The sequence below is a fragment of the Pteropus medius genome, unplaced genomic scaffold (assembly GCF_902729225.1).
Source record: "Pteropus medius unplaced genomic scaffold, Ma_sr-lr_union100, whole genome shotgun sequence".
Taxonomy (NCBI): Eukaryota; Metazoa; Chordata; class Mammalia; order Chiroptera; family Pteropodidae; genus Pteropus; species Pteropus medius.
Genome location: NW_024354875.1, coordinates 17403761 through 17419501, shown reverse-complemented (window position 1 = coordinate 17419501; position 15741 = coordinate 17403761). Strand labels below are relative to the sequence as shown.

Genomic DNA, 15741 nt, shown 5'->3' with positions numbered 1-15741 from the left:
CATGGAATTCCTTTACGGAGAATGAGGTTAATCCCATAATTTGTAGAACTCTTTCAACTATTAAAAAAAAATCAGAGAGCACGTTTTGTGTAACAGGTGTGGCAGTGGGTGTGGAGGACAAAGTGTGATAAGCGCTATGTTGTGGTGGCACCTGGACCTGGGAGACCCTGCAGCGAGAATATGTAATCTCTGACTGGAGAGGGCTGTGCTTTTACAAGGCTTCCAAGTCAGGAGATGCCTAAGCAAACTTTTGAATGAGAAAGTAAGGTTGACTATGAAGCAAAGATAGAAATAGGTTTATAGTTTATAATGGGGAGAGGCAAGCCTTGGGAAGGGTGGTGGTTTTTGAAAATGAATGGGTAACAGCCATAAGAGAGACATGGGTTAGACTGACAGCAGAGAACAAATGAGGGCAGAGAAATTGGAATTCTGAGCATAGGTGAAGAGATCAACCTTAGAAGGAAGAAGGACACCTCTTCCACTGAAATGGAATGGAAGGAGGTCTAATTTGTGAGATAGAATTCCTGGGAAGAGGAAGAGAGATAATCTGTTCATGGTAAAAGAAGAGGGATGAGGTAGGAGTTTCAGGTTGATGACAATTTGTGTGGACCGAGGAGAAAACCGATGATAGATACAGAAGGAGAGCTGGGCAGTTGTTGTGGGCTGAATGTTTGTGTCACACCCCTCCCCAATTAGTATGTCGAAGCCCTAATTCTCAGGGTGATGGTATTTGAAGGTGGGGCTTTTGGGAAATAATTAGGTTTAGATGAGGTCATGATAGGATTAGTGCCTTTATAAGAGGAGTAAGAGACACCAGAGCTTGCTCTCTCCTCCATGTAAGCATATGTCAAGGAGGGCCTATGCATACCACGGAGAGGGCTCACACCAGACCCCAAATGTGCTGATACCCTGATATTGGACTTCTCAGTCTCTAGAATAATTTTGATTTTTTAAAATCAGACTGTTTATCCACTCTGGTATAGGATAGAGGAGAAATTTTTAAGATTACACCAAGGTTTGGGTGAAGTGGACATAGGAATGGCTGATGTATTAGAAAAATTGGAGGTGTTTAAGATCTGGAGAGCTCATGGGGCCAGAAAGCAAGTGGACGTTAGTTAATGAGAGACAGTTAGAAGAATACATAGGAGAAGTCGTGTTGGGTAGGAGCCTGGTTTGTCCACCTCTTGCTGTTGTCCACTTTGACTTTTCTTTGAAAAAAAAAAAATGATAACATTAATTTATAGCCAATGACTTGAAAAAAACGTTAAGATTTTACTTTGATTTCTAGATTAGTGTATCCTCCATCTAAAACTTAAGAGCTTTTAAAAAAATTGTATTTTATTTGGTAATAAAAAGAGAATACAAAAATTATTTCATAGAATCAAATTTTCAAAAGGAGGGGTACAATTTCTAATGAATATATATGGAGACATTTTTCAGGCAAATTTATGCAGATATGTAAATCGTCAAGAATGAACACTAGAAAATGTTACATAGTGACTGAGATACTGTCATTGGAAATGGAAATACACAAAAGGGAAGACGTTTAAATTGGTAGATCTCATCAAAATTATGATTCACTCTCCTTGTGCCTAGGTACTAAGTAATCTGAGTTAACAGCATTTATAATGGCACTAAATATAGAAAAATAAAAAAAATGAAGGGGAGGGAAAGTGCTAGCTTGATGATTTACAGTGACACACAGCTAAATGCCTAAGTGCGAACGTGTGACCTTGTGATTACACTTTTGCATATGTGTCCTGGTTTGTTAATTCCAATCACCAAGTTTGGTACACTTGTTAATGCTTTTATTCTTTCACTTAGTTCAAAACATCAACAAAGTCCCCGCCTCTTTTTTTTTTGGATGCATCACCACAGCTTATTATGCTCAGTGGCATCCAAGCTTTTCTGTCCTGAGGCTTTTTTTGGGGATGAAGTCCATGGCAGAAACAATCCGAAGGCAGGCAGATAGCCCCTGGAGAGATGAACAGAATGAAACACAATGTTCACTTCGCTTCTCTCTGAACTCAGCCAAGCCCAGAGATTGAAGCACTGGCTCTGAGCTGTAGTAGTAAACCATAAAGAATGTTCATTGCCATATAAATATTTAATTTTTGAAATTCAAATAGCGTATCCATCATTGTCAATTTATGCCGAGTGCACAAGGTGGTTGGCATGGTAATGCTGATACTTTGGAGAGAATTTATCTGCAGAACAAATAAAATAATTCATTTGGATTCATATTTTACCTAATTTTGAAAATCTGTCCCTTGCTTTTCTTTTGTTTTCTTTTCTTTTCTTTCCTTTCCTTTTCTTTTCTTTCTTTTTTTTTTAGGCGAGGCAACCCTTGGTTGACCTCACAGATTGCAAGGACCTTGTCAGCTTACAATCCCATATTTTTTATTTTTTATGCCTACAGCACCTGGTTTTCCTAGGTGGTCTCCCATCCAAGTACTAACAGGGCCCGACCCTGCTTAGCTTCCGAGATCGGATGGAATCGGGCTTGTTCAGGGTGGCATGGCCGTAGACCCCTTGCTTTTCTTGTTGGAAAATTGGAGTGAGTTTTTCACTCTTGGATTTGTCAAGGACATAAGTTTACTCATTTCATTCTGACCTGACAGCATAAGTATTCATGCTCAGTACTTACTGATGTAAGTGCTTAGGTTGGTGCCCTCCTTCCTCTCTTCTTTCTAGAATGGCCCCTCTATGGTGGTAAGGGATGACCACTTTTAGTGCCTGAGAGGGAAAGAAACAATCTCTAAAAAAGTCTTTCAGACCTTCTCGTGCTGATGATTTATAACTGTTCAATTTGTAATCCCCAGTAGGAGATTAAGCTAAAGGTAGCACTCAGGTCCAGGCAATGCTACTTTTATGCTAGTCTGATTGGGCCCAGGCTACTCTTATGCTAGTTTATTCCAGCTGGATGGGATTTACCAGAGTTGATATGGGAGAAACTTTTCTAACATCAGATCTTCTTTTCCCCCTCACATTTTTCCCCATTATAGTGTTAGCTAACCTAGCTCTAGAGTGAGATGAGGGCATTTCTTAAGCCCAGGTTACGTCAGGTTGATAAGTATGTTAAGACATGTGACACCAATATCAGTAGTGATTAACTGTTCCAATACAATGCTTAGTAGTGTAATTGATGGCTTAGAAATGGGAGTGGGATTGGGTGTGAGTCCAAGGGTTAGCTGGGACTTCATATTTTGGTAAACATCACCATAAATCAGTAAGTGATATGAATACTTATCCTTGCCCATTCTGCCCATAGAATACAGGCAGAAGCTCTCCTTGAGCTGGAAGAGGTGCATTTTGGAAATTCACACTAGATGCTTATCCTTCCTACTTTGTAAATACTGCCAATTGCTTGGTATATAAACAAAAGGTACATAAGTATTTAGATTACTTTCTTTTCATGTGAAACAAGATCATTCTTAGATGGGCAATGTTATGTCACCTGGTAAAAGTAGATCTCACAGGATGAATAAGTTGCTTTATGGATGTAAGGTCAGCACATAGAATAAAATGATAGTTTAGGATATAAGGGTCTTTGTCATATGTAAAGAATTGCATGCAGTCATTTGTTCACCTGACAAGTGTGATATTTAACTGTTGCAGTCTTAGCCCAGTGGTCTTCTTATTCAGTTGCCTACCAAAATGGCAGTGGGATTTTTAGAAAATATAGGTGGCAGACCTTCTACTCAGTTTAAGTTTCCAGAGTGTAAGAGTGTTGTAAAAAATCTCCTCAGATGATTCTGATCTTCTGCCATTATCGAGAGCCATTGCCTCAGATGCCATCTTCATAAGACCTTATCCCAAGAGAGACAAGAACATCACAGTCTGTTATTCAGATGTGGAAACTACTCACTCAGAGATGGTAGATTTGCCATGCTTATGAAAAAATGCAGTATATATATTTTTTCACATATATATGTTCATTAGCAAAAAATGCAAAGTAAAGCAGCAGTGAGATGCCACATTTTGCATATTCAGTGAACAGATTATAAAATTAGACCCTTAGGTTCCCCCTTGCCCCATTACTGGTGATAGGGCTAAGAATTAGAACTTCACATCAAACTGATAGGTATGTAAATTGGTAGAATCTTTCTGTACAACATTTGGCAATGTAATCAAGAGGCTTACAATGTTTATACATTTGACCCAAGAATATCTGGGAGTCTAGCCCAAGAATTGCAGACTAATAAAATTTTAGCATTATTTATAATGGGAACTGTACATTATATTTATATGCTGCAGTATTATATAATTCTAATAAATCATGTTTATGAGTTTTTAGCAGTGTGAAAAAATGCTTGAGTTGTTATTGTTAAGAGAATACAAAAGTTTACATATAGCATGTTCTAAATGTGAAACAAAATGCATACAGAGAAAGACACCAAAGTATTAATAGTAATCATATTTCAGTAGCTTTTTATTCTTGACTTTGTACTTTTCTGAATTTTGCATGTTTTCTACAATGCCACTTTAAAAAACTTTATTTATGATTAGAGAAATAAATATACTCATTGGAAATGCTTTAACAACAAAAATTTGGTGAAAGAACTGGCAGTAGAAGATTTCTTTATAGAGAATTGATTTATGAAGAGAAGACTTGTGGAAAATTTCAATAGATTAAAAAAATGCTTAAGTCGGTTTCAAGCATAAGAAGCAGCAGGAGGCTGGATTGTAAACACATACAGGTTTGGGGGAAAGTGTAATGAATGGATGAAGTAAGGATAAAGTGAGAAAGATGTAAAGTAGAGATGACAGTAGACAACTAGATGGAGGATGAATAAAATGAAAAATACATTTTATTCTCTTATTGTTTCAGAGTTGTGTGATGTTAGGAAACTTTCCCATGATTGCTAACTAACCCTTCAGATCTTTCTGGTTGTTGTATGTTCATCAAGTATATCGTTAAATGAGGTAAACACGACCAAAAAGAACCAAATGGGAAAGGAAAAGAATGCCTTTCCAGTTATAAAGTTAGCTCTGTCATCCCTTTGCCTGCTGGGCCTTTTATTCTCGCCAAACTTTTAGTTGATTTCCTTGATTGAAGGTCAGGTAATGATTTCCAAAGTTGCCGTGTTGGTTAATGCCTTGCTATTCTAGTAGATAATCTTTTTTTTTTTTAATTAAGCCTATATTAGTTGAGGCCCACAGGTCATCTGCCTGACATTGTCTTTTAGTTCAAGGCTTTGATGGAAAGCTTTAAAGGTACCCGGAAGGGAAAAGCTCATAATTTCTCATTAAGTTAAGATAATCTGAACATTTGCTAATAATATTCCTTTTCCTAATGCTTGCCGATAGTACTCTGAAAGCAATGTGTTTATGAATTTTTTCCTTGCTTTCTGCAATTGACCACTAGTGTCTGTTACATCTATTTCATTGTGTGTACACATATCCAGGTTATGTTAAGACAGTTACTCCTTGTTCCTGTGATCCATGGGTTTAAATGGATGGTTAGAGGAGCCCAAGAAACCTAGGGAACATTGTAATTTGACATTATTTCCATACTCACTAATTATTAGTTTACTATCTTGTGGTATTTTATACTTATTTAGAGCTAATTTGATGTTCGAATAATAACTTAGAATATTAGAAATAATTTGTTTTAAACTACTGTTTTTAAAAATTATGATGCTATTGCCTTTCTCAGTTTAAAAGAAAATAGATTTCTAAGGTACACAAGACCTGAGGGTCAAGTAGTACTTATGGCTTACTCTCCCACACAAGGTTCAGAAATGCAGTGAATTTGGATGCTGTAAAGTACATGGCACCTAAGTATTTATTTGAATATCGGTACATTTAATTTCCAATTTATCTTTCTTAAATATTTAAGAAGTCACTTTCTGTTACTAGGAAAAATACATTGCTAAACAACTTCGCAAAGCCCAGTGTGTGTGTGTGTGTGTGTGTGTGTGTGTGTGTTGTGTGTGTGTGTGTGTGTGTTACCAAAGTCTCTATACTGAATTTGTTTATGCTTTTGGATTTATGAGACATATTTACAGATATAAGGGATTATTATTTTTTTACATTCTCCTCTATTTTCAATCAGTATAAATGTGCAGTAGTTTATTATTTGTCCCCAAATTTATCCTTTTCTTTATGAGGATGATTGCTATTTTCCTTGAGTATTTGATTTAAGAATCACTTCTGAGAATTAGAATTTAGATCAAGTAACTCAGCCTGTTTCTGTTTGTGCCTCTTGGGGAAAGGCTTTGGACTTAGTGCTCCAACTAATTCTCTATCCAGTACTGCAAAGGAAATGACCAAACAGATTGGGAACTAAGAGCGACTATATTGAAAATCCAAATCTTCATGAGGAAATCTTTATGGACTTTGCTAAAAGGTGGTGAATATTTTTTCCCTTTGTAGTGGTCTGCTTCACTTCAAAAACTCAGTAGAGTTCAAGATTTTCTTTGAATTCATTTGGGCTTTGTAAGAGCAGTATAAAAAATGGCAATTTATATGTTTTTAGCTTATTAACATTTTATTTTTGTCTCTAATCTTTAGTTTCAGAAAATAAACAGACTTATTGTGGTTTAATATTTACATAACAATGTTCTGATCTTATTAAGGATGAGGGGTGGGTGGGGATTTGCTATAACTGACCATTATCTTGGTTTTGTGAGCATTTTGTGAAAGAAGAGTTAGAATAAATGACACAACCAAGAAGGTGCCCTTTTCTGAGTCCAGTGCCTACCTTCTGGGCATATTTTTCTGATTGCCTTGTTCCTGCTATAATGAGCTGTATATATTTTAGTTACTTTTTCAGCTGGTATTTAAAAGCATAAGCTACTTCACAAAAGAGATCTTCAAGTAAAGTGCCTAAATAAGATGGAGGTGTCTTTCTTTTCACCTAACAGTACAGGAGAGCAGACCAGGATAGCAGAGTAGCTCTTTCTACAGGTAATTTAATGACTCAAGTTTCTCTAGCCTAATTACTCTTCATCATTCACCGGTATGGCAGAAATTGGTTCATTAGCACCATGTCCAAAGGAATGAGTAAGAGGATGTGGTGGGAAATCAGTATCCTTTCAAGGATGTGATATGTAAGTTGGACACATTACTTTCTCTCGCATTCCATTACCAAGAACAAGGTCATATCTAGCTGCAAGGGAGGCTGTGGAATATATTTCCTAGTTCAAGAGCCATATCCCTTGCCAAAATTGGGGGTGTAATGGGGTTTATTGCTAAAAGGGGGAAATGGAGAATAGATACTAGGGCTTTTAGTCATCTAGAATAATACAGAAGTCAAAGTTCAGCAGCATGTACCAAAACCCACTGTTCTCTCATAACCGCTCAGTGAGTTTCAGAAACTAAAAACTGTCAATCCGAAGTTGACCTGAGACAGCCCTACTCAAATCTAGAAGTACTTTAAAAAGCTCTAGGTCTACTTGTAGGTGGAACCTAGAATGAGTATTGCTACTTTAAGCTCAGTATTTTTTAGTAAGTCAGTTTCCCTACTCCCCTGTTGAGGTTCTAGCACATCTGGTGCCTAAGGCTGCATGAGATATGATAGAACTTGAGACACGTGGTCCACTCAGTGCTATGTTTTATTATTGAGGTCATCAGTATCATACTAGCTTATTCAGCTTTCCCTGTGTATTTATTGAACTGCTATTTTCCAGTTATTGTGATAGATTCTGGTTAGAAAGGAGTACATTAACAAGACAAATAAGACATAGTACCTGCCCTGGAGGGGTACATAGTCTGGAACTCTTTTACGAAAGGAAATAGATGTATCTCCAAAAATACATTCTGAGGCAAAAAAGTTTTGGGAAACACCTGAGGACCCTAACTACCATTGCTCATTATCCACCAATATCCCCTCTGCCCATAGATTCCACCCATGAGAAGCCTCTGTCACTAACCTGAATCCAGCTTACACCTCAGTTCCTGACACTCCTTTTCATTTTGTGGTTTGTTTCCTAAATCCACAGCAGCCATAAAATTGGCCTCACAATTTCTGACTCATTCCCTTCTCTGTTGATTCCTTATAAGATCTCAAACATCTTCTAGACTAGGCTGCATGAATTATGATGGAGGCAGTGTCATTGGGGCTCAAAATCTGGGTATTCTTTTCATGTTCAGTTCCTGCAGCCAATATTTACTGAGGCTCTTCTATGGAATGAAGCATTTGGGGTACAAAGCTGAGTAAGACCTGGTTCTTGCTTGAGTCGTTCATTTTATAGTGGAAGAAACAAGTCTACTGGATGAATTACTAATACCACACTATCATGTGGTGGGTCCATGAGTAGAAAGACGTGTAGGAAGGAGAATAGAGTGCCATGGGAGTATAGTAAGACTGTCTAATGTCTGAGGGATTTGGGGAAGGTCTGAGTGACATTTACATTGGATATAAAGAAGGAATGAATTCACGAAAAATGAAAAATCAAGGATGGGGCTTGGCAGAGTGGAAGTGGCCTCCCACACAGAGGAAACATCGTGTGCAAAGGTATGAGGTATGAAACATCATGGGGCTTTTTCTCTATCACCAAAAAGAAAAAAAAATCTATCAACACATTATAAATTATGTTTTCTTTGAAATAGAGACATTGTTAAAACACCTCTATATCACATGTAGATTATTTAATTTGTAAGAATCTGATTCTAGACAGGACCATTCTCCCTCAGTCAGGGCATGAAGACAACTTGGTGAGGACCCTCTAGGGATGTTCATGAAATGTATAAAAAACATACACATTTCATTTTGGGAGTATTTCATTGTTGTTCTAAGTTATTGCCCTATTTTGACAGCCACAGTGCAGAAGTAGCCAAGGAGTTCAGGGCCATCGTGAATTATTTACGTATTTATTGAAGTTGTATATGCGCAAAGCACTATGCTAGGCAGTGAGGATATAATGGTGAGTAGGAAGCTATCTGATTCCTCTTTCCGTAGAACTCACATTCTAAAGACAAATGTTAACTCATCAATCTCACTAATATGTGTGCGTGGAGGTGTGGTGGGGGCACGTGTGGGGTTTAGGCAAAGGGCTCATTATAGTCAGAGTCTGGTGGTGGGAGGGAATATGATGTGTACAAGAAGGCCAGGCTGGCTGTAGAGGAGAGAGTGAAGGGGACAGAGTGCAAAATAAGAAATGCGAGAAGAAAAACATTGAGGCCATGATAGAAATTTGGGTCTTTATCTTAAGAGCAATTAGAAGCTTTGAAAGATTTCAAATAGGAGCTGACACCATCTGATTTTTGTTTGGAGGAGTTAGTAGGTACTCAATAAGCATTTATGGGTATTTATTAGGTAATTGAATGAATCTGTACGTAAACTGTGTTATCATATCAAAGAGAAAAACTCCCGCTAGGAGAGAAAAACATGAATTTCTACCGAAAAGCAGTAACGAAATAGAAAACAAAATTTTACAAATTTTACATAAAAAAGAAACTGAACTGTTTACGCTGTGTACCAGCTTTGGAATCATGGGACGTGGTTTGCCGAAGGCCATGTAGTAAGTTGGTGGCTGACTCATTTCTGCCCTGTTCATGAGTGAAATTGGTCCTTTCCATCCCCCTTTCCTGCTTCTCACTCCTGCTGAAGCTTTGCAGAAAAAGAATCAAATTATTCTCCAGCTCTCACTGGAGCTTCTCAAAATCGAGAGCTCGATTGCAACCATCTCCTTGGTTCAGTTTCTGTCTCAAGGATATCCATTATTGATGCAACGCCATCCCTCGGGTTGCTTTCAGGAGGATGCAGTCGCGTATTGTTGACCTTCGAGTTCCCAGCCTCTAAAATAGTGCGGAGCAGTTGGCAATTGGAGACTGTAATTGTTAAATTAGCAATGATAATACTAGCTGACCAATGTATAGGCAACAGGAAGAAGATCAGCTGGACCAGTCTCCTCAGTTCATTTAGGAGGAGAGTAGAGAATAAAGTTGTGTAGCGTTAATGAAAATTGCAGCTGTATGGAATGTTTTTGCCAAGAGATTGGCATTTTTTTTTAACAGAAATTTTAGAAAGCGAGAGATTTCTGAGTAATACGTCAATCATGGGAAGGGATCTGTCATTTTCTGGCAAGTTGAATAGGCCATGGGAATTTTTTACCTTACCTACGCTCACTCTTTTATGAATTATGAAGTATTATTTTTTCCTGGAGCCATCAAGAATGGCAGGGAGGAGGGGAACTAGTCCATATATTCGTTCTTCCCCTGAGTGTCTCTAGGGTTTTCCGTCTTCCTCTTTATCCTCGTCTCTCTCTGTTTCTCTCTGTCTTTCTCACTCTCCTCTTTCCTCCTTGGTAAGAACCTGTAGTAGTATGTGTTACAGGATTTTCATGGGGACATTTTCTTGGCTTGTGACAGGTTAGGTTAGGGCAGTGCAGTAGCTGGTGGGCGTGATGGAGGTCAGAATTCTAGTTTGACAAAAGGCCAGGACATTGGGAAGGTCAGTGTGAGAGCAGTGGGTACCCAGGACACACAGAAAAGATGCAGAGTTCGGTAGATTGGCTGAAGGGTTGAGAGGTTTGTTGTCAGGCTGTGGTGGCCTGGGCTTGCACCCAGCTTTAGCATAAGGAGCAATCGGCCTCGCCAGATGAAGCAGGTAGGCAGCCGGGAGGAGGCTGGCATGAACCTAAGTAGGGCAACAGGAGGCAGGATGCTGATCTCAGCTCTGTTGGCTGAGACCCGGTTGACAAGACCAGGGCAGCATCATGGGCAAGTATTAGGAATCCCATCCCAGAGGCAAAGGGTACCAGGGCTTCGGGCCAGACCCAAAGATAAGAAGCAGCTGATGCTTGTGGAGCATTGAGTGTGTGCCAGGCACCTCATTCTGAGCACTTTCTTCTGTCAAGGCTTTTAATCTGCACAATAATCTTGGGATAGTCCTCATTTTATAAATAAGGAAATGGAGGCACAGAAAGGCAGAGTAGCTTGCCGAGTGTTGTTCTTCTGGGAAGTGGCACAGCAGGGATACGAGGGCCGTCTGGTTCCAGAGCCCCTGCTCTTAGCCACCCTGCTGCATAGTATTCCTACTACATTGCTCCAGGAGTACCAGTCACACAAATTGCAGTGTGTGGGGTCCCTTGGAGCTGGCCTACATAGGCAGCCCTGATTTCATACTACTTACCTTTGAAAAAAAAAGAAGCCAATTCTTTCCTCTGCCTTCTATGTGCCAAGAACTTTCTATGTACCATTCATATATTAACTCATTAAGTCTAAAACTATTATCTCCAGGTTGTGGATGAGGCCCAGAGAGATTCAAGGACATGCTTGCTTAGGTAGTGAGGTCTAAATTCAAACTCAGAGGACTCAGGAAACTGATTGTAGTATTTTATTTTGTTTTAATTTCTTTGTCTGCCCTGCCGGCACCACCTGTCTGAAACCTGTTAGGGAGGGAACAAGTTACAATATTAATGCTTGCCATGTCATGAAGATTTCTAGAGGCAAATGAGTGAGTGGATTAGCTCTTGCAAAGCAGAAGGGGGAGAAAATGATCTAGCACACTGTGGTCATTTAGCAAAATTTAAACACAAACAAAGGGCAAAGTAATGCCCGTAGCTGAATTGTCGAGCAAAGGCCTTGGGTTTGTATTATAATTCGGAGCACCAATGAGGAGTCCAAACTCTGTCCCTCTGTTTCTTCCCTGACCTCTCAGGGTCTTGCTGCAGAACACATAACTATACCGGCTTAGAAAAGTTAAATTCCGGACAAACCTGGGTGGAAAATTGGATAGCAAAATTTTCTTTAGCTTCCAAATCTACACCATTGTTTTGATCATGGCTGTCTGAAACTCTGAGCTGATCTGCTCACTCTTGGCTTTTCTCTTTCTCCTTTCCTCCCTTTCCAAACAAATGGAGTAATGAAATGCTAGTCCTTTGTATTTGCTGTCAATTCCGTGGGTTTCCTGTACTGCGAAGCCCAGTTTAGGTAGCGGAAAGGAACTCCATATCCCTCTATTTGAAGCCAACAAAAAGTAACTGAGAGTAATATTTCCGTGAGGTACATGAGAGAACTTTCCCGATTAGTTGAGGACCATACCATTTCCTCTGCTGAATTGAACTGAGTTGAGGCATTTGTCAAATTGCAACAACAACCTCCCCACCGAGAATCATGTGGAATTTTTAACAGAATCATACAGGCAATGACTTTTCATGGGATCATTTGACTTTGAACTGTTGATTATAATGAGAGATGACTTGAAAGGAAGTGGGTCAGAAACACAGTCTGCAGAGAAACCTCAAAACGGAAGGCAGCCTTTTTGGGGCTCTGTGGTTTTGGAGGCTACTCAGTGATGAGAGAGGTAGGTGGGAAGCACCAACGCAAGATGAGCCACAAGGATTTCAGACTTGTTCTCATCGTAACTTTGTAACTTTCGGCAGGAGAAGTGGACCAGGGCACAGGGTAGTTTCTTTTTTGTCCTCTCAACCAATCGCTCAACTGGATAACTCTTAAAGTCACAAGTAAGAGGCTGCAAATCCCTTAGTTACTTTTCACCTCTTGCTGCAGTGAAGTATAATATCCTTGAAATTTGACCCTTGGAACTTAGACGTGGTGGTATCCCGAGGCCCTTTGATCAAAAGCTGGTGACTTGCGATCTGAAAAGTCCCAGAAAGCTCCCAGGGGCTTCTCACTACTCAGCCGACCATCAGTTCAGAGAATCATGGAACAGAGATGGTCAGTTCCAAGATCCTTTTGGAGTTCTGAGTTCATTTTTCTGGGAACTCCTCAGAGTTCCTTTGGGGGAGGTCGGACTGAGTCTGTCACTAAGATTCTTCCTCTGTAACTCTGGGATCAGCCTGAGCATGGAGTTGAAACCTTTAGGTGACTTGCAGGTGCACTGCTCATTCTGTGTAGATCCAAACACTAGGGGCAGACTCCACAACCTATTAGTTGATTCAGCTTGTGAGTGACCAGATGACTTGTGATTTGACAATTTTTAGAATGAAAAGAGTTGGAAAAAATAGGTTCCCCACCTCCCTACCAAAGTGACCTCCTATTTTACCAGATTTCTCTTCATCCCTTATCTTGAAAACCCCATAAGAAGGGAGTGGGGAAGGAACACTCAACTATAGAAAATTATGGCTTTGAATACAGCAATTTCGCCATTCTGAGTATTAAAATGAAGACTGGGTTAGGTGACCTCTGGGGTTCTCCCACCTCAATCAACTTGTGATTCTGAGTCCAGCATTTTTCTAACCTCCTGGGGAGTAGGCAGAGCCAGCTTCACATCTGTTCTTCGTCTTTAAGGGCTCGGGAGTAGGGTTGCAGGGAGTAACCAGGGGCTGCTGTGCTTGATCCAGTGCTTTCCTCCTGACAGCCCACCTGGAGTCAGACTTGCTTACTGCATGCATTAGGCTATCACAAAATGAGCCCGAATTCTTTAAAAACTTCCTTTAGTCCCTCACATTAACTGTAGGGACCACTCCGAGGCAGGGAAATGCAAGAGAAGAATTGAGCCATGTACAGTTTTCCTAGTAGGGAGCAGTTTTCTCTCATCTTGGTGAATTGTGAAAGTGGACTGCCTCTTTTCCCCCCATAATCTAGATTTCTATTTAAAGATACTCAAAAAGTATCTATACTCTCAATTGAAGTGATAAAGTAAGGAAGATGTGGAAATTTTAAGGAGAAATAAGACTCTCTTGCCTCAATTTTCTCTGCCTAAAATATCACATAATTATATAGTTATAGAGTTAAATAAATTGGTGATTAGAACTTGATACAGGGATTTGAGCTTGCAGGTTCTTTGATCCAGTCCTCTTGCATTTTGGAGGGGAGAGCTGAGGTTCAGCCTGGGATGTGACTTGCTCCAGGACACACAGTTGTCAACAGGTAGAGCTGGCATTGGATTTCTTTCTACAGAATCCTGCCGAGTGCACTCATTCTCTTCTGCCATTCTCCCTCTGTAGATGCACAGATGACATTCTGTATGAACCCTACAGATGAGTCCCCATGCCATATTTGAAAGCGACCAAGGCTAGTGCTTTTCCCAAAGTGTGTAATTGTGATTGAAAGACATTAATGGGTCATTGCCAATCTGGAAGAACTGTGCTCTGCTCAGCAGTTGTAGCTCCGGTGTTGCTTTTTGTGACTCGAGTTTATTCATTTAAGGGTACACTTTTCAGAGATACTGGCTGGAAAGGCAGGCCTCACTTCCTAGGTCCAGGGCCAGTGAGTTACTCCTCTGCTGAGCTCCCATGAACTGCAGCCAGTGCCTTCCAGCTGACAAAGCAGGGTTGTCATTGGTAAGTGTTTATGTTGCACTTAAAATTTGCAAAGTTATTTCTCTGAGTTCTTACTTCAATTTGGCAGGTGAAGAAACTGAAGCCCATAGAGTAGCAATTGGTCCAGAGTCATGTGACCAGTAAATGGTGAAGCTGATACTGGACTCAGAGCCTCTGAGTTTCTGGGTCATTGTTTACCCCAATGAGTCATTCAGCTTCTCTAGATTATGTTCTTTGCCCCTCACTAACTTCTTTTTTTCCAAATATAGCTGGCTTCTTTCTGAATGAGCTATAGAGCTGTTTCAAAGCTGCAGTACCTTATTGGTTGACCAGAAAGTCGTTAAGTATCTAGGCAAGCTCCAATGTGAGACCTGTCTTAGGTCAAACTGTGTTCTGGTGTGGTGGGAACAGAGGAAGGGGTTAGGACTTTCCTGTTTGGGTTTTTGGGAATAGATCAGTGCTGTTTTAGGAATATTAAAGATCTAAACATTGGAAAGAAGATGAAGGATTTAAGCTAAAACAATGATTGTTGCTTAAAGGTGGTTAAAAAAAATTAAAGAGACATTAAAAATTTTGCATCTAAATAAAGGCTTTTGAGAGCTTTTGGCTTCTTTTTCAAACTTCACTGCTTGGGTTATAGAGATGTTTTCTTGCCAGTGAGGCAGAGAGACTTCAGTGAGAACATTGAAAACTTTTTTCAGTAGAAATTTCCACAAGAAATCTTACCATCTGTTTATTCTATCCATTCTTTTTTACCTTTTTTTAAAAAAAAAAATTCTAATGACTTATTGCCAGTTTGACTGAAATTGCATCTGTGGAATACAGATGTTGGACAGGAATTAGTATCTGTTTGCCTGCCTTTACACAACATTCTCTGAAAATAAAATTTCTCCTTTGCTCCCCTACTTCCCTCCAGTTGTGAATTTAAGAAGATGAGCAGTGGTGTTTAGAACATTTAATAGTCTGCCTTTCCAAACATTCCAAGCAGCCTTTTAGATATTGATAAGTGTTTATTGCAGAACTACATAGTATAGGCGAAACAGGAAGCAGCTCTTTGCTGGGTAGGATGCTCCAGCCGCCCTCCACTCTCCCAGGGAACGCTCTTCAGCTGACTGAAGCAGGGAAGCCGAGCCAATCAGAGGCCGCTTTCCTAGCTCAGTCACCAGTCTGTGGTTGAGGAAGGGTTTTGCTTTCTTATGCTCTGTATTGGGAAGGCAGATAAAATGCCAGGTCTAAACCGCTTCTGGGGATAACCTCACCCTCTGTGATGTGAATGAATAGCATCTTGCCTAGTAAATCCACAGGAATTGATAAGACAGGCGCAGTTCTTCCAGACAGGCCTTTTCTTTTAGCTCTAGCTGTGGCTTCTGTAGCAGTTTTGTTTTTGCCTTGAAAGAGGTGCTCTGGATTATCAGACCTCCATGTATGACAATTTGTACCTGCATGGAATTGAAGACTCGGAGGCTGTAAGTATTTTCATGGATAGCTGATTTCTTCTCCCCTCCTCTTCCTCCTCCCACTAAACTGCCCCCCCTTCATTTTCTTAGGCAATGCAGGGAACATGGAG

At 39.9% G+C, this 15741-nt stretch overlaps 1 protein-coding gene and 1 non-coding gene across 5 annotated transcripts in view; one reads left to right on the top strand and one right to left on the bottom strand.

Annotated features, from left to right (window-relative positions):
- Positions 1–15741, top strand: part of CACNB4 (calcium voltage-gated channel auxiliary subunit beta 4) — a 212717-nt gene that overhangs the window by 79480 nt on the left and 117496 nt on the right. Inside the window, exon 1 of one of the 4 annotated variants that reach the window (XM_039855372.1) lies at positions 15323–15640. The exons of 2 other annotated variants lie outside the window; for them this stretch is intronic. In XM_039855372.1, coding sequence (XP_039711306.1) covers positions 15596–15640 — 45 coding nt within the window. In that variant the 5' untranslated portion in view covers positions 15323–15595. Of the gene's footprint in view, positions 1–15322; positions 15641–15741 lie in introns of those variants that run through there. One more of the 4 variants, XM_039855373.1, reaches the window with a different exon arrangement.
- On the bottom strand, positions 2411–2529 carry LOC120597260 (5S ribosomal RNA). Its single transcript, XR_005651363.1, has one exon. It is a non-coding gene; the product is annotated as a 5S ribosomal RNA (ribosomal RNA).